This window comes from Channa argus, chromosome 11, assembly GCF_033026475.1.
Source record: "Channa argus isolate prfri chromosome 11, Channa argus male v1.0, whole genome shotgun sequence".
Classification (NCBI taxonomy): domain Eukaryota; kingdom Metazoa; phylum Chordata; class Actinopteri; order Anabantiformes; family Channidae; genus Channa; species Channa argus.
Window position 1 is genome coordinate 1,855,154 of NC_090207.1, and position 23,869 is coordinate 1,879,022.

The 23,869-nt window shown below is 42.1% G+C and overlaps 1 protein-coding gene across 1 annotated transcript in view; it reads left to right on the forward strand.

Moving 5' to 3' along the window:
* wdfy3 (WD repeat and FYVE domain containing 3) overlaps nucleotides 1-23,869 on the forward strand; it is a 72,991-nt gene that overhangs the window by 18,500 nt on the left and 30,622 nt on the right. The window contains exons 9-21 of the mRNA XM_067521439.1: nucleotides 1,356-1,832; nucleotides 1,927-2,037; nucleotides 2,407-2,600; nucleotides 4,348-4,619; nucleotides 5,594-5,779; nucleotides 7,614-7,697; nucleotides 9,992-10,181; nucleotides 10,468-10,682; nucleotides 12,279-12,391; nucleotides 13,905-14,142; nucleotides 19,877-19,977; nucleotides 22,661-22,879; nucleotides 23,161-23,342. Coding sequence (XP_067377540.1) covers nucleotides 1,356-1,832; nucleotides 1,927-2,037; nucleotides 2,407-2,600; nucleotides 4,348-4,619; nucleotides 5,594-5,779; nucleotides 7,614-7,697; nucleotides 9,992-10,181; nucleotides 10,468-10,682; nucleotides 12,279-12,391; nucleotides 13,905-14,142; nucleotides 19,877-19,977; nucleotides 22,661-22,879; nucleotides 23,161-23,342 — 2,582 coding nt within the window. The remainder of the gene's footprint in view (nucleotides 1-1,355; nucleotides 1,833-1,926; nucleotides 2,038-2,406; nucleotides 2,601-4,347; nucleotides 4,620-5,593; nucleotides 5,780-7,613; nucleotides 7,698-9,991; nucleotides 10,182-10,467; nucleotides 10,683-12,278; nucleotides 12,392-13,904; nucleotides 14,143-19,876; nucleotides 19,978-22,660; nucleotides 22,880-23,160; nucleotides 23,343-23,869) is intronic.

The window sequence follows — 23,869 nt, forward strand, 5'->3', positions numbered from 1 at the left end:
ACTTTGATGCTTGGCTGATCCCAGTAAGCTTAATCTGTTGACAGGCACCATGGCAACTCTGCAGGAGACGGATGCCTCGAGCCTCCTCCATACAAATGGGCTCTTTGGAGTCCAGAGTTGCTTTAATGGGTTAAATAATGATCTTTTGCTGCATGTTCCCCTCCACCGCCTCCTGTCCTGCATCCTCTGCTTATCTTATTATAGTTTGTCAGGTTGATGTGTCTTACTTTTCGAAGAATAGTGAAGCTTTCTTCTGTGTTTGTGAACTTGCTGACACAAGTGCAAGTGACACAGTGTTATACAAGATTTATTAATGTCCCTGTTTTATAATCCAGCCAGTGACCTTTGTTGCATGTTATACTGCACATCTCACTTTTTGAAATTTTAAAACACCTATGGAAGCTGAAACTAAATCATAATATGTTGTAAAGATGGAAGCAGAGGAAATTGATCATGCTTATCACAAATTGACACACACACACACACACACACACACACACACACACACACACACACACACACACACACACACAATGGCTGCTCCAGCTGTGTGTAGAGTCATTACCAGAACCCTTCGTGTTTTGAGCGCACGCTAACGTGCCTAATTATCCTGCCGTGTTGACTTAACTGCAGTGCACCTTCACCGGGTGTGTGGTGTCACTTTATGTGAGACACTTTTATATGTGTGGCTGCATATGTGGTTGTCATATTTGGTGGTTTTATGTTAAGTTACTCAAGTCAAACATTAAGGTCAGACTATTTGTGCTTTGTAGTTCATGGATGCTGTCCATTTTTATGCTCGTGCTTCAGTTTTCCTTCCTACTTTATGGACATTTCAAGCCTTTTTCATTTATTATTAGTATATTTTGGTCATTTATCCCCCAGAACCTATGGAAGCCCATTATTTATGTAGCAATTCTTCAAACCCATGGTTTGGTTCAGATCTCAATTCTTGAGCCACGGTTGGGTTTAACTCTGCTTGCTTGGATATTTGGTGACTCTAAAATTGCCCGTAGGTGTGAATGGATGTCTTGCTGTGTATGTCTCTCTTTTTTGTCCCTGAGGTAGACTGACCTGTTCAGGGGGCACCGTCTCTCGCCCTACAACAGCTGGGATAGGCTCCACCCCCGTGGAGTGCCCCGGGTGGAGCCTACCAAAGCAAATGAAGTGAATACAGAGACGATGCCCTTGGGAATTCTGATTTAATATTCTGTGTTTTAACGCAGTGATTGTCACTAATTACCACTGGTTATCTTTTCCACACCCTTTCGTACTGCAGCAAAGCTGTTTTGTCTTTCTCATTTAAAATAAAAACCTGAAAAACGTATTCCCCTCTTCTGTCTCGTGTCTTCCAGGCCACACAGTGCGGAACATCCAGGCCTTTGCAGTGCTGCAGAACGCCTTCCTGCGGGCCAAAACCAGCCGCCTGGCCTGCATGCTCCTGGATGCCATCGGAAACATCTATGCTGCCGAGCCAGCCAACTACTTTATCCTTGAATCTCAGCACACCTTGTCGCAGTTTGCTGAGCATGTGGCAAAGCTCCCTGAGACACAGGCCAGATATTTTGAGCTCCTGGAGTTTGTCGTCTTTAGCCTCAACTATGTGCCGTGCAAAGAGCTGTTTAGCGTCAGTGTGCTGCTCAAATCGAGCACATCACACGGCTGCAGCATCACTGCTGTCCGGACACTGCTAAAGCTGGCTAGGCACGACCCGGTGTTCAGTGACGTCCTGCGGGAGGTCGGTCTGCTGGAGGTGCTGGTCAACCTGTTGCACAAGTATGCAGCCATGTTAAAAGAGCCAACCACGCAGCAGCCACATAGTAATGACCAAGGTGAGGGTTTGTAATGATGAAAGTATTACGTCTTCGAGTAGCTTCCCCAGCACAGCTGATAAAGCTAGCTAACACCAACCTTTTCTATCTGTAGCAGATTGTAAAAACAACACCGTAGCAGAGGAGCAGAAACAGTTGGCCTGGCTGGTAATGGAAACACTGACTGTGCTCCTGCATGGCTCCAACACCACCAACACTAATGCAGGTAAACAAATGCACACAGAATTGGGGTGTGTTTATTAGGATGAACCCTAAATCATGTTATAATGACACTCGCTGATTAATACAAGCTTAGGAGAGACATTTTCTGCACACCAACATCTTTGAGCTCTTTTTGACCCTGACTGCTTGCTTTCACCACGTGTGACGTTTGATTATATTTACATTTGTTATTTGACCTTTGTTGAGTGCAAGAATAGAAAAACCTTAGATGCATCAACAAATTTCCAAAGGTTTAGGGTCAGAGCAGCAGAGGCTCATCGGCAAAAGTGATGGGAGCTTCTTCACAGTAAATGACTCCTAACATTACAAGAGATTTATGAATGGATTCATGACATCTGCCTTCGCCTTCCAGCTCTGTTCAGGGAGTTTGGCGGCGCTCGTTGCGTTCACAACATTGTGAAGTACCGTCAGTGTCGGGAACACGCCCTGCTCATCATCCAGCAGCTCGTCCTTTCACCTAGTGGGGACGATGACATGGGAACCCTGCTGGGCCTTATGCACTCTGCACCATCCAGTGAACTACAGCTGAAGACGGACATATTAAGGGTAACACTCTTTTTATACTTGATGTTCTCTCATGTGACGCTTTTATTAGTGTCCTTTACAGTCTGGTTTATATTTCTTGACAAAATATTTTTTTACAGAACTTACACCTCCTTATCATATATTTGATGATTTTTGCTTTTGGAGGAGAAAAATTAAAGTCTGTCATTTAATCAATATTAATTTTATTTGAAGCCTTACTCACAGCAATTGCTTGAAACCAGGAGTGTTTGGTGCATATACAGGCATAAACACGCAGAAATAGGATCCTATACCTATCAGCATTTTGTTCTTTTTCCTCTAATCAGGGATTATAAATATTACCAACAAAAACAGTACAGCCCTCATATAAACATCAAGGCCCTCACATGCTGATAAAGTTAACAGCAGCACTTACTCATTGCCTGCTGGTAGTTTTCCAGCTTAAATGACAGGAAGAGGATTCTCTCAACATCCTGTGATGGGTTTAAAACCCACTGTGCTGAGTGTGGCAGTATTTTAATGCAGCAGGAACCAGCTGACTCAGCACTGCAAAGTATTACTGTTTTAATCACATTTCCCCTAGTGGGAGACATTCTATAGCTGGGACCACCTCATGTACTTGTCTGTATATGATGTAAGGTTATCAAATTTATGATTCATGAAGTGAGCAATATAGACAGGATTCTTTCTGTGGGTTTATGTGTGAGTTCTTATGATGCCATTGATTTAATTATGACATTTATCAGTTTTAGGGAAAATTTAAATTCTGTGGATGACAGTAAATTTTGAAATTTTGATTGAGAAATAATAGTAGTAGTTTAACTTCAAATCTAGTATGTAATATTTGCTTAGTATTACTATAAATAGCTGATGTTGACGCCTCACATGGTCAGTTATCCTCCTTTGTACTGGATTGTCAAACTAGTTTAGAAGCATCTATTTCAGCACCTCTGGTCTGTACACGATCCACAAAGGCACTTTAAGTAACATTAGCCTTGACTCCACAACAATATCCATATTTTTGTGGTATTTTTTAATGAATTACTCATAATGTAGTAATTGTGTGATGGGGAAAAACAGATAGATAGATATTATCATTTTGTATGATACAAATAATGTCAAAATATGATTTGATGACAAAAACATCAATTGTATCATACAAACTGTGTTTGAAATATTCCTTTATGAGATAGTTTGTGTTTTAAATTTAAAGTCTCTTGGAACAGAGTTTGGTTTGTACTGACATGCACCTATTCCATTTTATAAATCATCATCTGTTCACGAACCCTGGCGTGATTTTTTTCTTTTTCTTTTCTACTTGTCAGTTTGAAATTAAATCCTCGGCCTGTCACTCTCATTCTGTGTTCTTAGGCTGTTTTTAGGTCCCAAATTCATATCTAGGTTACTGTTGGATATTTCAGTGTCACTTGCAAATGCGAACCATAAAACCTGGAGGCAGAAAAACCCCCAAGGGGGATCGTAAACATGTCTCACTGCAAAAGAAGAATGATGATGAATAGAGACATTACTGATTGAGGTGGCAATATTGACATGAAAACTTAATGTTGGAGAGAAACACTAAGTAACTAAGGGAAATAAAGTGATGCAGACAGAGTGAAACAGATGATGTGTGACAGCTGATGTACCTTGGGGAAAGCATCATGTTCTCTTCCTATCACAAAATAGGCTCATAACTTTGGTGAAATAAAGAATAAAAACCTCAGAGACTTAAATAATCTGCCTCTACTTTCCTCTGCTCTTCTTCCAGGCTTTGTTGGCAGTGTTGCGTGAGAGTCACCGCACCCGGACAGTGTTCCGCAAGGTGGGCGGCTTCGTCTACGTCACGTCTCTGCTAGTGGCCATGGAGCGCTCCCTGTGCCAGCCGCCGCGGCACGGCTGGGAACGGGTCAACCAGAACCAAGTGTTCGAGCTCCTTCACACCGTCTTCTGCACGCTGACCGCCGCCATGCGCTACGAGCCAGCCAACTCGCACTTCTTCCGCACAGAAATCCAGTATGAGAAGCTGGCAGATGCTGTGAGGTGAGGTTTGACACCAAAACCAGTGGGATGTGTTATATATATCCATTTAATGCCAATGCTGTATGTTTATTCACTTTCTTTCGTATGCAGCATTTGCAGAACTGATGTTTGAAACCATTAGTATCCTACACTGCTTACATCCTGCTTTTTTTTGGTATATTGATGCAACTTCCTGACCAACTATAGCAAAGAAGCATGAAGCCATGTCATATTACCTACATGTGTGCATTAGGATAAACAAGCAGCTTCACAACAGGACAAATGTACAAATCTCTACATGGTAAATGGTAAATGTTCTGCACTTATATAGCGCTTTTCTACCTACTGACACTCAAAGCGCTTGGTACTTTAGTACATGGTACTTTAGCAATACTTAAAATGCTTCTACAATACAATACAAATACTGTCAACAAATACCAAAAAAAAAACCTGTGAATGCAGCACCGACCTTTAGGTTAGTCCACAGATTACATAACAATCGAAATCCACCAGGTAGGAAAAATAAAAAGCAGATGGCAGTGGTTTTCCAATTATTTACAAACAAACATATTATATATTGTAAATCCAAAAAGAGCAAATTGACTTTCCAGCCAGAGCAGAGGATGTAAATACCATGCTCAGCACCAGCCCCCCCCTCAGAACTGCTGATTCACCAGAGCCTGGCTTACCCCCCCAAATATTTTGAGTAGCACAGTCACATTTTGTTGGGGGGAAGAAACAGCAGCACAGCGGTTGTAATATGCTTTTGTTCCCCACGGCCCAAACATTAGAGAGTGCACACAATTCATTAGTGGCTTTAGTGTTTTATGGAATTTGATGACAGTATCAAAAAACATGAACCAAATCACCACCGTGATCCTTTGAGATGTTGCTGTCAGTCCCAAGTGGTGGGATCAGCAAAGGGAGTTCACTTGTTATGAAGATTTCTTATCTTTTGTGTCCGGATGTTAACCACGGTGCCTCATTCCCATCAGGCTGTTGGGCTGTTTCTCAGACACTAAGAAGCTGGGTCCTACAAGTTTGTTCCCCTCCAATGCTCAGCCTTTCCAGAGGCTGCTGGAGGATGAAGCTGCTGCTGGTGACAGCGTCTGTCCCACGCTTAAACACTGCAGCAAGCTCTTCATTTACCTGTACAAGATGGCCACCGACTCTTTTGACAGGTCAGTGAATTCCACAAACTTGGCAATGGAATGGAATTATTTTAAGTGTGTTTATTAATTACTAGCAAAATGTATGGAATTATGCTAATTTATGTATCGGTCACTCTGGTGTTCACACAACAGCCAGCAGACATCGTGCTCATAGGTCTGTGTGAAAGCCAAGAGCCAGTCAGTGCTGCATGTATCGCGGCATAAATCAAAGGCTGTCAACTCTGTGTGTAGTCAGACGACTGAGGTACTGCATTAATAGACATTAACTTCCTGTGACGGCTGTTCACCTGGTGCTGGTTGGTAAATAAGTAAACAGTTAAGTGGGAGTTTGTCATTATTTAATGAGTTATCATGTGACAGTGAGTGTTCACTTTAACGTCCAGACGCCTTTAGTTCGAGCTCAGCAGATTGCAGCCACATGTTTTTTTTTTTTTTATAATAAAACCTTACATTTTGGCTGAACCACTCTTTTTTTTCACTATGCTTTATTAGTTTCTAATAAAAGCTTTATTTTTTCTTTTTTGTGAAAGACTGGCATTTACAGTTTAAGCTTCAGCGGTTGTAACCAAGCAACTTTTATTTCTTGATTCTTTGTGGTAGTAGCTTAAGTGATCGTATGGTTGTTACTCACTGTTATTCCTGTAGGGTTTTTGTAAAACTAGGTCAATTTAGTGCACTTACCTTTTTCTAAAATTCAAAGCGTCAGCTTCCTTCCTGTGGTTTTTAGTTTGGGGAATATAACTATGCAACTAGTTTTAAGCTTCCTGCTGCCCTCCCCATCATAAAGTTGTCTTGCTTTTAGATGAAAACTGCACTGATGGCCTCATCTTTAGGAGCTCTGGGTCAGGAGGTCAAAGAAGACAACAACCTCCTTTTGTATGAGAAACTAGAGGACATCATCTGAACTAATAAACTCCTGATTACATCATCTGGAGTAGTTTTTTAAACTAGAGGCAGGAATTTATAAGCTGTGATATTTAACATTATTCATATGGATGTACTCCACAAACTCAAAGTATTAGCAGCAAGTTTAAAAGCAGTGAAGTCACTCAAATATAATCAGGAAATGTGGAAACCCAACAATCCACATTGTTGTTTCAAGTCAACATTGTATTCATTGGTTCCCTTTCTTTTGAAAGTATTGGAACGGGTCCACAGCTGTGTTTATCTCTGCCTGGTCATACAATACTGTGCTCCTGCTTAGATGACCTCTTTGTGGGAGACACACACAGCAGAAGTGCAGCAGCTGAAAACTCAAAAGCATTTAATAAAGAAGCTCACTGTGGCCCTGATGCAGCTGCACAACCTGGCCTTGTTGTCATGGTGCCAGAATCACAAACATAATCTGGATCAGTAGATGCAGGAGCTCAGAATAAAACAAATGTATTATTTAGAATATTTTAACATGGGCTTGGATGTAGCTGTACAAAACATGCACTGAAAGGATCAGTATGGAGTTTTAATACCAGCTCTGTTACAGTTAGCTAATTATTAAATGTGACTACACCTCCAGCTTGTGCACTTCTAGGTGGCAATGTGCATGTGCTCCAGCTGTAGCCCTGATCCTCTGTCAGCTTTCCACTAACAGGATCTTTCCTTCTTTTCTCTCTTTCTCTTTTTCTTCCTCTAACCTCTGATGCTGTCTGGCTGTTCATCCTCGGTCTGGTCCATCTGCACGGCTGTGTGTTGGCGTGGGTGGTATCGCTGTGTTTTTGTGTGTGTGCGTTTATACGTGTGTGTATTCTTATGTGTGAATGTGTGTTTTCGTGTTTTGGTTGTGTGTGTGTGTGTGCGTGTGTGTGTGTGTGTGTGTGTGTGTGTGTGTGTGTGCACTGCCATGCAGTCGTGCGGAGCAGGTGCCTCCCTGCCTGACTCATGAGACCTCATTGCCCTCGCCGTGGGGCACTCCAGCTCTCGCCAGGAAGAGGTAGCTACAGCGGTGTTGCCACTTTTGTCACCCTCATCCCTTCCTCTCCATTCTCCTCACTTTTAGTTGCAGTAAAACTGCCCACTAGTAACTCAATGATCAGAAACCCAGCTAACTGTCACCGTAATGTTTTGGCTAATCATCAAAATATGGTGAGGTATCAGCTGAGTAGTAGGGATGAAACAGGCTTCAATAAAACCAAACGTGAGAATCTTTTTTTTTTTTGGTATAGACTGTCATGCATTTAATATGCATTTCAGAAAATACCTGGTCCTGCAGCTGTGTTGCCTTTTATAAACGAAAAATACACACGGAATATCCTAGATAGATATTGTCAAAGTTACGTGATCTTATCCTGGTTTTTTACTATCACAACATGGCACAATTACACACATTGTTACTTCCCTACCACGTATTTATATATTACATTTGAGGTTTTGTTTTTGAAAATACTTTAAACATGGATGCACCATGTGACAGATTTATATCTACATCTACAGATTTTTTTCATTGTCTAATGATCAGTTATTTGTGTTTTTTAATAAGTGATGTAAAATATCAAAATACTGTAATAATGACAATGAAATAAGTTTGAAAAGCTAACAGCAATTTCCCAGAACTCAAGATGACCTCTTCACATTGTACATTTTGGCCCACTGACATCTCAAACTGCAAATTCTTCAAACCCACAGTATACTGATGTAGTATGTTTGTGTTTTCATAGCAGAGAAATGTCTCTCACCACATTATTGGAAACACTCTCACAGTTGCCCTCAGGCAGGAGAAAGAATGAGTTTTTTTTTTCCCCCTCGCATTCCTCCTCACCATCCTACTCCTCCTCTTCCTTTTTCCTTTTTCACGCTTTTCTCAGCTGAACCCCCCCCAACACCACCCCCACTCCCAAACCCCACTCCCCCCTACACTTTGAATGTCATTTACACATGAAGAAAATGGTTGAGATGTTTTAAATTCAAAATTGCTTTGCCTTGGTGAGCTGTAATAGCTGTCAAGGTGAAACTGGGGTCCCCTCTCTGTAGTCAACCCCTCCTGTCTGTCTGCACCAGCTCCAAGGCTGCATATTCATGACATGGACTACTTCACTATGAGCTCTTCTTTGCTGATGGTACCAATGCAACATGCTGTTCCTGCGTTTGTAACTTCCTGGGTTTTATGTTTCCAATTATTTCAGAAGCCATAGAGTGGGAGGAAAGTGAGAGGCTAATTGCTTAATTTATTCAAATGAAAATGTCCTGTGATCTCATCCCTAACCAAATGATACCCAGCAACACCAAAACATGAGCTTCGATGAGAGAAAGAAATGACAGCATATTGCTACAGTCAGTTTAGTGATGGTGACACAATGAGAGACTTTTTTTTTCTTAAACAAATAGTTTAGTCTTAAAGATAAAACCTGTCAATGTTGCATGTTACCATAGTTTTACTGCATTTGCATGCATGTCATCGGCCAGCACACTACCCCAGTTGCCAGATGATGCCATGCCGACAAACCGAAGTAAGTTGAGTCTTTTCAGGCAGCAGATAATCATTAAGCGATCTGACTAAGTTCATAAAAGGAATCAAATGGTGAATCGTTCACCAGTCATTGTGAACACAAACAACCCCGTTTGTTTCCTGCTTCATATCCAGCACTTTGTGCTAACTCCACCGTTCTCCAGCTCGCCGTGCCTCCCGGGGGCGGATTTGCCGCTCTATAATTTGCATTGCAGCAACACCACTATTTTGTGTAATAGCCCCACTGCAGGCCCAAGCAGATCCCCTGCTTTCTGCTGTTTGCACACCGGGAGAGCTCAGTGTTGGAGATGAAACAGGAACAGACGCCACTGAAATGTGAGGAATGCTGAGTCAGACTGTTACGGTCTTGATGCAGTCATATACCCGTTTCTACTTTTGTTACGAGAATAATTCAGATCAGCTATGAAACAGTTTTACAGTAATTTTGACAGTAAAGTTGAACGAAAGATGGATAAAAATATTCATCTCCTACAATTTATGCAGAGTAAAGGCTGGTAATATTCCACCATGTACATATGCAGCGATAACCATATAAACTGTGATCACAGAGCTTCCCCATAGCTAAATTACTCAGAACATGTTTTATGTTTCTGCCTCCTGTAGGAAAACAGGGATTAACAACTTTTACCTGCAACATTTTAAGTTTACATAATGTTTTCATCTTTCACTCATACTGTATTTTCAGTTAGTATTTGTTCATCTTGTAGTAGTCGGTTTGACTCGACTGAACTAAACTTGTGTTTCCTTACTTGTGCTCCCAGACATGGCTACTACGGGACGTCCGGCCCCCCTGCCCCGGTCAAAGCCCTCACAGACCTCAAGCTCCACTTAGCCAACCCTTCCCACCCCGCTTCCTCCACATCTTCGTCTGACATGGTGGTCATCCACCCAGGGGCTGTCCTGGCCATACTGGACCTGCTGCCGTCAGTCTTGTCTGACAGCCAGCCAGAGGTAAGAAAACACCAGAGTAACATGCACTTCCTCTTCCTGTAGATGCAGGGCAGGAGCGTCCATTGGTCACAGCATTGCAGGGTTTATAGTGAAAAAATTAAAACCATTGCACAAAAATCATTAATGGTACATTAAAATCCTGTATTGCCATGAATCAGTTCTTCTCATGGATTTGTGTGATTGTTTATCGTCACTATGTTACATATCTGGTTAGGTCGGTTGAGTAACTACCTCGGAGCAAACTAATCCAATCATTCCCCTTCCCACTCCTTTTGTTTCCCTGCAGCACGCCCTCGACCTGCAGCTGGCAGTGGCCAACATCCTGCAGCTCTTGGTAAACAGCGAGAGGAACCAGCAGGTGCTGTGTGAGGCTTGCCTCCACCAGCGCTTGCTGCAGCGTTGCAGTCAGGCCCTGGGTGATGAAGACCACCCACTGCACCCGCCGCTGCAGAGAATGTTTGAGAGGCTGGCCTCGCAAGCCCTGCAGCCGATGGCACTCAGGTACTGGACTTAAGCAATAATCATTTTACAGTGTCAGACAAGCTGCCGCATTCCTTAATGTAACGTAATGTAATGTCCCTACCACTACTTTTAGCACACTAACATTTAGTAGGTATTTTTTTCTTCAGCCTAGTAACAGGCTTAGAGTCTAATGACATGTTGACATGCTAACATGTAGCTGTGTAATGCTGCACAGCTAGAACAGTCACCACTATTCCCTTTGTAGATACATCAGATAAGTGTCTTATTTTAAAGGATACATATTTGACAAGTACAGCCAGATACAAATACTATATAATGGTGACACTTTTAGTATCAATTAGTAGTACTGTCCATTAATGGATAATAGTGGTGGCTTTGCAGTCACTTTGCTGTGTTATTGTGGACGTGAATGTAGTTCTTTGTCAGATAGTGGAGGTTTTCCCTCCACAGCTGAAAATGACGTCCGGGAGGAGTAAATCTGCTTTGACAGGTTTCAGCGTGTGAAGTAGAGCTATGTATGCAGACAAACTGAGACATTCTCATTTCACACTTGAATAGTGGAGTGAGATGGGAGGTTAGGATTGAAGAAAGGTGAGGGGGGGGCTTATTTATCATGCACATGCTTGATTCTTTCATATGTAAATGTTGCCTCCCTGGCTGATATTCTCTCCCCACGTAATTGTGCTGGAGATAAACACATGTGTAGCTGTCAATCTGTTTCCTGCCCCCTCCTCTCTTTTCTCTTGTGCAGTCAGTCTTTCTCTGTCACTTTCCCACTTTCATACTTTTTCCCCACCTGTGTTTGCCTCTGCTCTGCCAACGTCAGCCAGCAGTGAAGCTCAGGAGACTTTCTGTGTCTTTGGTGTTGTTTTAAACCCGTCTGGGTCCAACTGATACATACGGACTATATACAATGGAACTATTTGCATCCATGTCACTTATGTGTCATTCAGCCTTAACATTGACTTTGAAACATACATGTTGTTAAACCAAAGTCAACCTGACTGAACATAGTACATACAATGACATAGTTACGAAGGCCTTTAGTGGTTTAAACTTCCAAGAGAGCATATAGGACATGTTTAGGATCGGTGGTCTCTCATGGAGGACACCAGATAAACGGGCCATACTCTGCTGACAGGGTAACAGGTAAACATGTGATTTCCTCTTTAACTGTGATCTTTTGTGGTTGAAATATATTTTGGGCGGCTGTAGCTCGGTTGGTAAGGCAGTCGTCCATGGACCACAGGGTCAGTGGTCCGACTCCAAGTTCCTCCTGGCTACGTGTCGAATTGCCCTTGGGCAAGACACTGAACCCCAAATTTTTCTCAGTGAGTCAGGTGAGCACCTTCTAGCCACTGCCGTGTGTGTGTGTGTGTGCGTGTACATTGTAAAGCGCTTTGGATGAAGCAGAGTATTTACCCATTATTATTGCCAGGAAAAAAAAATTCAAGTTTAAATCTGATGTTACCTCTTTCTGAATCAGATTTAGTTGTAGTTTTTTTGCATGCTGGTTTTAGGCTAAACTGTGAGTGTGTCCAAGCTTAGTTTAATTCCTGGGTACATTAAATATGTGTTCAGATACATGCTGATTCCATTCTTTATCCTCTCCAGGGAGTTCTTACGCCTTGGAAATCCTCTGAACTGCGGCGCCTGGGACAAGAAGCTACTGAAGCAGTACCGGGTTCACAAACCAAGCTCCCTCAGCTACGATGCTGAGATGAGAAGTAAGTTACAACTCTGCTTCCTTATTATCCTTATTTTGGTCACATGATGGTCACTGGGGTCTTGGGGAAAATGCTGTTCCATATGTAAAATGAATTTCAGAACAGATTATTTGGATCTATTACAAATAATGGCATTGTGTTGGACCTGGAACAAAGCCACCTTAAACAAGAATCTATATCAAAGATCAGTTTACTTAAGCATATTACCATTTTAAAAAGCTTGGAATATATATGCTGTAGCTACAGAACATCGCTTGAGGCGGCTGTAGCTCAGTTGGCAAGACACTAAACGCCTAACAGCCCATTCCCATCCCCAGCTGTGCAGTGCTGGTCCAAGCCCGGCAGAAAGTGGGGAGGGTTGTGTCTGGTGTAAAAAAAAAAAAAAACCTGTGTCAAATCCACATGTGGACAATGATCTGCTGTGGCGACACTGAACTCTCAGGATAAGACGAAAGGACAAAAAAAAAAACAGTACATCGCTTAAAGCTATTGATTCATTTTCTTTAGGACAATGTTTTTATTAGAAGAATGAACAAAGAGAACTCAACAAATACCTAAACGTCGTACATGCAGCGGACACATTTTTTAAATCGCAAAAACGAGTCACTTTTTGCAAGTAAAACCATCACTTATAAATAGCTAAAGTCCTCCAGTACACATATGGAATGATGTCATTTGGGGTGGCGTTCCCATCTGCCGCAGTGAGACCAGCTTCCTCCTGGGACAAAGTTTGGTTCTGTACTAAAAAATGTCGTCAGTGTTCTGGCAGTTCTGCTCTTTTTCTTTACTCACTGCCTCCGAGCTCATTGGTGAATAGGCTGTGATTGCAGGGGAAGAGCTTTCATTTAATTGCCAGTGGAAATGACAAGCAGTAACTCAATGGTGGAAATAGAGGATTTTCTAGGTTTACAAAAAAGGGTCAGATGATGCCAAAGTCAGTGGGTCAGTCTGGACATATAATGTGTAACTTGAACATCTTAGGCAGTTGGTAGGAAGCGTGATCCAAATATATCACTGGTTTTTATGGGTAACTGCACCTTGAATGTGCTTAATAGAAGTGCATTGATTTAGTGTAGGAACTTTCTCATTGTTCCTCTGAACACAGCTGATGTATGAATTCTGTATTTACACACAGACGGGCTTTAATTTATTGGTTAATGGTTTGTTTTCTACATGCAGCTGTTGATGTTTGTAATTGTGTGAGTTTCTCAGCGTGTCCTAATTACTTATTGTCTCTCTGCTCCCCACCCCCCCAGCTGACAATGGATATGAACTCCCCACTAATTAGTGCTCTTTACAAGCAGCCACTGTTAAAACACAGTGCTAACTTTGTCTGTCTGTGAGAAGATATTCTAGTTTGGTCTATTAGCTGCTCCAGAGGGATGTGATTCTTGCTACGATCTAATTTGTCTTTGTCATATCTGATGACTCTTCACAAAAACAGGGGGTGTTGTCAGTAGCAAATAAAATGTTGATTGTACCTGAACGTAACCGGGTCTTCATCACTTTCCAGACAGTATGACCATGTCCTTGGAGGGCTTCGGCCCGGACAGCGTCTTCGCCACACCAGCAGAGGACAACGGCCAGTACCGCATCAGCCGCAGTCTGGTGCGCTCCTCCGAGGACAGCACTGTACCCCTCACCCGAGTCAAGTGCCTGGTGTCCATGACGACGCCCCATGACATCCGCCTGCACGGCTCGGCAGTCACCCCTGCGTTTGTGGAGTTTGACACCTCTCTGGAAGGCTTCGGGTTAGTCAGCTGGAACATTAAATAGTTTGGGTGTTTACATGTCTGTCCCGATAAAATGCACCAACTAAATGAGGCTTAAACCTGTCTAATTATTTAGTGTGATCTATGGTAAAATAAGTTCTGTTTTGAATAACTTTAAGTGTAGTTATCCGAGATATTAAGGTCAAACAGATAAGGAAGTTTACAAATGGACTGATCTTCATTACATGCTTTAAAATGTCTCTCTGAATCTCTTTGTGGATCAATTTTCATGTTGCCACGTGATATTTTTTCCCTGCTGTTTTTTTTTTTTACCCTCTGCACCTTTAACTTGTTATTTGCCTCCCCTGCATACAAATAGCCTTATTTTCTGCCATTTATGTCATACAACAGAGACCCCAGGGCATGCTTTATGAGTGCTGCACCCCCATGCTTCTTATTTCTAACTGTTGGGGTCAGTGGAAATTTTGGCGTATGGGATATGACCTTGGCGGTTCGCCAAACATAATTTGATCAACACACACATGACACGTGCACACATGTTGGAGAAAACACCTGTCAAGGTACATTTAAAAGTACGATGTGTTATTTTCTTTATTAATATTTATGATGGTACACGAAGGGAAAGCGTAGAGGTTTTCTTTTGGGTTTATGCCTGTTGCAATCGAACCTGAAATAACTAGATCGCATCAGTTTGATGCACAACAGTACATACTATACAGTTGATATTCAACATTATATACTTTATAATATTTTTGGAAAGCAATTTTAGCAAAGAGATAAGATATAAATTATAACATTTACTGAAAAAAAAAAACAACCTTTAGTTTCCTTTACTATTTTATAGTGTACCTGGATCTTTTCACTTTCCGGCAGAAGATTTTTTTTCAAGGTACACTAGCCTGGATCTGCCAGGTAAAATGGATAAAATTGCTGCTTTTCTCGAGCTTGGACATGGAGCAGTGTCTTAATGTGGCTTCTGGTATTGTCTTGAATGTGGCTTGTGAGATCTATAGCCACAGGTTCTTCACCACAGGTTACACTGCTTTTTTGTTTTGACATGGAAAAAAAGAAAAAAGATTAAATTGCTGGTATTATCCGTACAAATTTTACACTGCATGTTGCCTACAACGGTATGAAAAAACATCTTTAATCTCCTTGAATCGTCTTCTAAAATCCATGAAGTCTCTTTGATAAGTGTCCCACTATCTTTAATCTTAACGATCAAACGGCAAGTTCAGTTGCCTTTTACTTATTTCCTGCTGTTACAAATCCTCCCTCCCTTCCTGCTCCATCATTTCTGCCTTTGCTGTTACCTTTACTCATAAGAACCCACTGGACTTGTTGCAGCAGTTGCATCAGAATAGAACATGGATTTTTTCTCCCCAAAACACGACGCAGCAGCAGCAGCAGCACACAGGCAACAAGGCACTGGCCCACTTTCTGCTCGGAGGGGGTCTCACACACACACACACACACACACACACACACACACACACACACACACACACACACACACACACACACACACACACAGACTACCCCCTCCTTCTTCTCCCATCTGTCAACATGAAATATTGATACTCCTGCTATTAGGAATCACACACAGAGTTACTAACTTCACTTACACACATGCACAAATCCACTGTTTTATACACAACATGCTTACACACATTCACCCAACCAGCCATCTATCAAGGGGCTAGGAAGATAACATTGTGAGAGGATGGGGGAGGAGGGGAGGCTTTTTAAGAATAAAAAAAATCCATTTTACAATGATTGAGGAAAAGAGAAATTAGTGTGGCGAGTGAAACCCGGGACTGTTTTTATTCATTTCATTTTTTTTCTTTTTCTTTTTCATGTTTGTTTTGTTTGATAATGGTGATGATAGGAGGAGGAAGGGGGTCAAAACACAGCATACATTTAGCTATTCGGAAGCAGAAGGGTGGTGTTCTTGTTAGTCAGACAGAGGAGCGAGCGGAGTGTCTGGCGTTGAGAAGTGTCCTTGAATAAAATTGAATTTCTGCCAGCTTCGGGGACGCTGTCCTGTGGCTAACCCTGACCTTTGACCTTTCTGTCCAGGTGGAACAACAAAAAGACGAGGCCAATCACAAAATATAATTGGAAGGTTTCTTTTCTAAATTCATAATTTACTAGTCATCTACAAAAATGGTCTTACAGTCAGTTATTGTTGGATTCAGCCAGTGCTGCTAAAAAAAAAAAAGTGGGATTTGTGCTAGTTCAACTTGGGCGGTGGGCGGTGAAGATGGTAAAGCTTTTAGACCAGCATCATCTCAATGGTGGTGACAGACTTGCCAATTATCTGGCTGTTTTCTTCCTGCAGCTGGTTTTGATTGCGAGTATCCCCCACAATTACCTGGATAAAGGTTTGGATGCAGGTGGCTTTAAGTGGTAAAAATGGCAAATGGGCTGCACTTACATAGTGCTTTTCTAACCTGTTGGTGTCTAAAGAGCTTCGCACTGTTTCTCAATTACCCAGTCGCACTGACAGTTACATGGAGGAGCAGCCAACAATCTGACCGGGAGCGGCTGAGTTGGGGTTCAGTGTCTTGCTTAAGGACATTTCCACATGTGACAGGAGGAGCCGGGAATCGAACCAGCAACCCCGCCTTACCTCCTGAGCCACACTCACCCTAAGTGTTTTTAAAGGTTGTAGTCAGTATAGAGTAAAACCCACTTTTTACTCACACGTGTCCCCTTTCATGGTGTGCAATGAATCGGTGTTATGGTGTGTGTGTGTGTAAGAAGGGCTTCTCCTGTGGGCAGCTTTCTTCAGAATCCCTCCGAGTCCGTCTTGGTGCACAAAGGAACAGCTTCTGAAGATCACAGAGCAGTATGGTATAGAAATCACAGGCAAGAAGTTGAAAGAGACTGTGGAGATTTGTTTGAAACCGGGCTTGTTTGAGGCGGGAGTGCGTAGGTTGCAGTCTTTTAATGGACCAACAGGCCTTGCAGTGCCCAGCCCAGGAGCTTTACCTATGATCTTTAAACGGCAGAAGAAATTATTGCAAATGAAGTTTAAACAGCACTTTAGACTTTAAGCAAATAGGGTATGAAAAAGTGGTGGAACTTGAAGCAGTCAAACAGAAAACTGAGCAGCCAGATGTACAGGAGCATCGTTTGGAGCTTGTTGAAGGGTCAAGTGAAGGTTTTTCACTAGCAGACATTATAGTTGCCTAGTGAGTCCGATCCAGTCACCTTTGTTTGAACAGTAGCAGATGCTGGAGGTTGGATCGATTCAGATGGATGTTACTGCAGTGCATTTAACTGTCAAGGCGCAAGAGGCCTATTCTGTTTTAAGTGTAGCTGACAGTAAAGAGGATCACATGGTGAAGTCTGCTGTGTAAAAGATTTACAAGTTTGTGCCTGAGGCAAATCATCAGCCTTTGAATTCTACGAGGAAAAGAGATAATCAAACTGTAGCTGATTTGTCAGTGAGTTGGTCTCTGTGTTTAACTGCTGCTGTACAGCGTCTGTGGAAATAACTTGATGGTGATTTGATGGTTTTAGAGCAATTGAAGAATTCAGTGCCTGATCATGTAGTTACCTAAATTAATGGGCAGCTGTTTTGGCTGATGACTATGTCCTAATGCACAAGAGTAATTTTGACTTCATGAATGACGTTTGCTGTAAAACATTTTATCATAAACCATCAGTCTGAAGTAGTCAAGTATAGTAGGTGAAGCTGTCTAAAGGTTTTGGGAAACAAAGTTCCTATTATAATCTTAAGCGATAGAGGAGCATTAGGTTTATTTATATTGGAGTCTGTTTTGCCATTTTGATTCTGATACTGATGGCTGTGTGATGGTTTTTGGAACAGGTTGTGGAATTTGGTTTTATTTTCTGTTCCCTCACATCAGTTGAAGTTGACCTGTGGTCAGGTTGAGGGTGATATGGCAGTTGGGGTGCATGTGATTTTGGTTTATGATCTAGCTGGTGAAAAATATGGGCTGATAGTAATTCTAATATAACACAGAAGAAATGTACAGACTGAATAAAGGTTGACCCTGGGGGGCGGGGGGAGATGTTGGAGACGGCGTTCCCAACTGTGGGCACATTGCTGCTAACCCTGCTACTCAGGATGCTGCAGGGCCAGAGTGTTTGTAATTGCCAGGGCCATGAACAAGGTGGTGTCTCCAGGCCGAGTCACATAGCATACATATATGCACCTAACCAGTCTTTGGGCACGAGGTGCGTAGCCCACTTGCAGTTTTGACAGGTGGATGTTTTCTAGAAGAGCCTTCCCCAAAATTGAATCGATTATCTGATTATATGTCAGGTTAAAACTGTACTGGGCAGGGAAACTGGATAAGAAAAGATTGAAGGCTTCACAGTTTTCAAGATGGTTTAGCTTTGCAACGCCAACCTGTTTCTGGTTCTGCTGCAAAATGGAGAGGACGTGGAGATGGCTTCAGATGAGTCGCTATGGAAACATTGCAGAAGTTAGATTCTCTGTTGGCTGATTTGGATGTGTGTAAACCTGAGGACCTGGTTAAGCTCATTAAGAAATATCCAACTTTGCTTTCACACGCACACAATCTCAAGCATGACATAGATATTGGAGATACTTGGCTCAACAAACAGATTTTATCGTTTGTCTGAAGGAAAGAGAAAGCTGTTAGAGGCAGAAGTACAGTAAAGTGTGAAGCAGCATTTCCAAGTCTTAGGTAACGTCCTCTGCAAGAAAATACTGGATTGCTCCCTTGAACTTTAGAGTGAGTTGTAAAGAAAAATCTTTGGGGGCCTTGATGGATATATTATTTAGTCAGTCTCTGTTCAAACGCTCATAAATGCTGATGAGCTTGGGTAAACAAGCTGAAATGAGCTTCCTTCATATGAAGGCAGGACTCAGCCAGAGACGGGGTTTGGAGTCCTGACATCCAGACAGAGCTCAGAGTAGAGCTGCTTCTCCTTCACAGTGAAACAAGTCATCTTGCCTCGTGGACAACTTCCATCGAATGTCTTTCAGACAGTCGAGCTGGTAGGAGACCCCAGTTAGCCCCAGATCATTCTGGAGAGATCAAATATCTTCTGGCCTGGAAATATCTGGCTGAACTTCATTGCTGGATAGAAATGTCTAGTTATTGCCACAGGGTCCCTAATGTGAACAGCTGCTATGAAGGTCGACCTCCATTGCGGTTAAGTCTGGGTCTGTTAGATATCTGGTTGAAACTGCCAACGTGCCTGTGCTTGCTATGACATCCTTCTGTCTCTCAGAAATAGATTTCAAATCCTGCCTCGTGTTTATTTCCCAGAGCATGGCTGTTGTCAGTGCTGGTTTACAAGGACCGAAGAGGAGAAAATATTATCTTCAGTCAGTCTTTGTATGCAATAGAAAGACTCTGCAGACATAAATGTTGATCATAACTTTTATATATTTGATATGTCATTGCAGCCATTTGTGCTTTTTCTTTCCAGTTAATTCATATTTAGCAATACATACGCTGCTCCAAGTTAAAGTTTCACCTTCCCTTCATACACTTTAATCCTTGGGTTCTAGGCTGTTGAAATTTCCATATTATAATACTAAGCTGCTGAGTCTCTCAAAGCCCTTGAATTAGCAGAATGTTCTTTGTTTGAGCGAGTTTTTCCACTCGTATCTCAGGGTTGGAGCCAGGCTGCAGTAGAGCTTTTCCACGATAGCTACATCTTTAAGCTGACAACATGTTCTGCATGTGTTCCAGCTCTTTCCACAGATAACGGTCATTAATCTGTCCTCTGTTGTCCTGCACAGGTGCCTGTTTCTGCCCAGCCTGGCGCCCCAGAATGCTCCCACCAACAACACCAATGCCTCGGGTGTCAGTGATGGAGCAGTGCTGAGCGGCATGGGGACAGGTAAAAGCAGCTCACGTGTTCTATGATCCTTGGTACAGTTTGAAGATGTTTTACAGTGGCCACCAGCTTAGTCTCTACGTTCACCGTAGATCTGATAAACAGGACGAGTTAAAATGAGAAATATAATCTGGAGCTTCTTTCACTTGCTAATAGGCTAAAAGGGTCAAATGGTTTAATCAAGAGACAAAATATTATGAATATTGAGCCTCATTTAAGCCAAGTTTTGATCCTGGTAGAGCAGGATTACATAACCTTTTATGCTACAACATTATTAATATTTTGTCTTCTCCTGTTGACTTCCTGCATCTGTATTTCCACAAAGCATAACCATGTGAAAATGTTTTGCATGGCCAGCAGCATAAATTAGTCCCAAAGTTTCCCAAATTTACCACTGTACAAAAGATATAATTTAGTTTTAATAATTGTCAATGTGATGAGGGCTGAGTTCTTTCCATCATCATTTACACTTTTGCTAACCTGTCACACACGTCTGAAAATTTCAGTTGTGGCGTAAAACATAATTAAATAAACTTATTTAATTTAGAATTTAGCTTTTTTTTTATTTGCAACTAAATAATGACATTGGAAAAAGCAGTTGCTTCCTTTTAGAGCATAAACAGAGAATTAGTGAGGTGACAGCAGGTCTGCTGTGTCGAGCAGTACTCAAGTGTTGCATCAGACGTTTTCAGAAGAGGAAGAGGGAAGTTACCATGCGTACGTCTTCTTTTGGAGTCAGCATCACATGAACCAACCTCCCATTTTTGTGTGAGACAGTATCCTATCAAATTAGACGGCTGGCTTTTCAGAGTGTACGGGAAATGTTGTCCAGCCTTTGGTTTATGTTACTGTCGGTAAACAGATTTTCACTAAACTTTCTTTTGGCTTTTCGTTGTCATCAGGTCTTTCAAGTCTTTTAACAGCATGTTGATATTAAACTACCAACCATGAGCCATTCCCCAAAAAAGTGTTTGTCACTTCAGCAGCCATTTTGTCCAAAATGACTGAAGCAGTGAAGGAGTAAAAAGAGGTTCTGATGTATTCGTGTCTCTTCCCAGTGCACAGCCTTAGGATCCTCCCACCTGTTGTTAATCTTAACCATATGAAACACATCATCTCCACCTTTTTTATTGTAACCACACATGCCAATCACAGCATTTTAGCCTGGTTTATATTTGCACCATCTTCCTTTTTCCCAGTTTCCCCTGCACTCACTCTCACTGCATTTGCCTTCTCTGGGGTTCGTCACACTGCGTTTCTCCTGATTCCATTTTGTGTCTGCAGATGAAAACTGCAACAGCTGCAACCCAAACAGGCAGCCCGTCAGATCGTCCTCCGTGTTTCCCAGAATTCTATCCACATTTACCAAACTTTCTTGCCCTTAGGGCTTTAGTTTGTTGTCAGCTGGTTCTACAGTGTGTTAAAAACAAATCTGTTTGTTACAGCGTAATTCGTCAAACATTATATCGACAGAGTTTTCATAAGAAGCTTTCTTAGACCTGAAGGCAGAGATTAAAAACGAATGCATGACATTTTGGTAGATTTTCTAGTCCGTAGCCTCATTCAGTATTTATGACCCAACTCTTTCTGTGTCCTTTTCCTGGCTTATCTCACTCTCACCAATCTCCACTGCCTTTCTCTTTCTTCCTTTTACTTGTTCCATCTTTTTCTTGCCCTCAAACTGTCTGTTCTCTTTGTCACTTCCCCCTCCCTTCAGTTTTTGCCTCATTTATCTTAACCCCCTTCCCTTCTGTTTCCTTCCTTCCTTTTTTCTATCCTACTGCTCTCTGGCCCATATCCTTGGATGACATCATCTAGAGGCTCATTCATCAAAATGTCAAAATGGCAAAAGGTCTACCTAGGAACTCTTTTGTCTTCACCATCTACAGTATTAACATACATAAGAAGTGCACATATTCCCTCAGCCAATTCTCCATTAAGATGTATAATATTAACCATTGAGATATTTGTTTTTTGCAGCAGTAACACTGTGGTTTTTCCTGCAAGATTGTTCTTTTTTTTTCTTGTAGCCCAAGTCTGCTCCATCAACACGAAGCAATGCAATGCTCCATGTGAGGCTGCAATTATAGTGTCGCTGCGTCCAACTTTCAGCAAGAAGTAATACTAAAATAGATTTGTACTCATCTGACTCACTGCAGGTGATGCCAGTGGACAGTGAACTATGTTGTTTTTGGCCAATGTTAATTTGATCCAGTCTTGAACCATGATGAGTGATGTAAGTTCTGTTCGGGGGCACAGCGAGTTGTTAGTGCTGTGATGAGTTAGTTCACCTGGCTGCGTGGCTTAAAAGCTCCTCTTCGATTTGAGTGTGTTGGCAGCAATGTCGTTTTGTTTTAATGTGACGCCATCATTTTGGCTCTTTTGGATAAATAGCACAAGGCATCGAATGTGCTGCTCTGCAGTTGTGTCTAACAAGAGGTTCAACTCTTTACATACACATCATTTTAGAGGTAGATTCCAAACAAATGAACATTGAAATTCTATGAGCTGGCAGCAACAAATCGGGGTAAACATGCAGTCTGTCCACTCAGAAAATTACGTTTTACGGGAGTTTGATGAGATGTTGAGAAAAAAAACAAACATTTGAATTGGACATTTGAATAATGAGATATCTTCTTCAACCCCAACCCCCCCCTCCCCCCTGGTTTCTCTCTTTCATCTTCAGGGGAGCGCTTGTTTCCGCCTCCATCAGGCCTGACGTACTCCACCTGGTTTTGCGTCGAGCGTTTTAGCGCAGTTCCTCAGGCACACCCTGTGCGGCTGCTGACCGTTGTGCGACGGGCCACGTCCTCGGAGCAGCACTACGTCTGCCTGGCTGTGGTGCTGTCAGCCAAAGACCGCTCGCTCACGGTCTCCACCAAGGAGGAGCTGCTGCAAACTTACTGTGAGTGCAGCAATAAAACTGTTTGTGCATCTTTGCATCACGTTGGTGGGTTTCAGACCCAGAAAAGTGCACAGCTCAGTTTAGTTGTGGAAGTATGCTTATGTTTTGTTTTTTAAAATGTACTGTATTCTCCTTCAGAATATTAACCCAGTAATATTCCAAAAAAAAAAAAGCTTCCCCAGGGATCTCAGGCAGCCTGGAGTTCATGTTCTTACCTCTGCCAAAGCCCTCTGACTCATCAATATTGCGTCCTGCTTCTCTCTTCCTCCCCCATCAAGCAGCCGACGAGTCGAGTGAAGAAGCCTCCTTCTATGAGATCCTGCCCTGCTGCGCCCGTTTCCGCTGCAGCGAGCTGATTGCTGAGGGCCAGTGGCACCACCTGGTGCTGGTCATGAGCAAAGGAATGTTAAAGAACAGCATGGCCACGCTTTACATCGACGGCCAGCTCATCAACACAGTCAAGGTAATGTTATAGTATATTTGTAGTTTTAGTATATTTAAAAAAAACTTGACTCCCCTAAACTAATTCATGTGGTTCATACGGTTCAAAGATTCTTACTGTAAGAGTTAGTTTACAGTTGTGGACATTCTAAAACCCTGAGATATTTAGTACAACCAAAACAAAAACAAAACCCTCACATTTGAGATGCTGGAAACAGTTTGTGAGTATTGCTTGATTATTTCTTTATATTATTATGAGTCCTTTTCCACGAGGGTCTAGTACATGCTGATGCTGATGCTGATAATTTCTTATTCTCTTCATGCAATGTACAAAGAATACAGAAACTATTTATGCCCTTTCACTTAGGGGGCACTTTATTTTCTTCTAGATTTACATTTAAATGGATGTATCTACTCGTATTACGCATCAATCTACACTTAAATTCTTTTTGTTTGTTTGTTTGTTGTCCTTACGCAACCCCCTCCAATTTTTACTGGGCTTGGGACCAAAACCCATTTTAATATCATTATAAGACATAGTCCCACGAT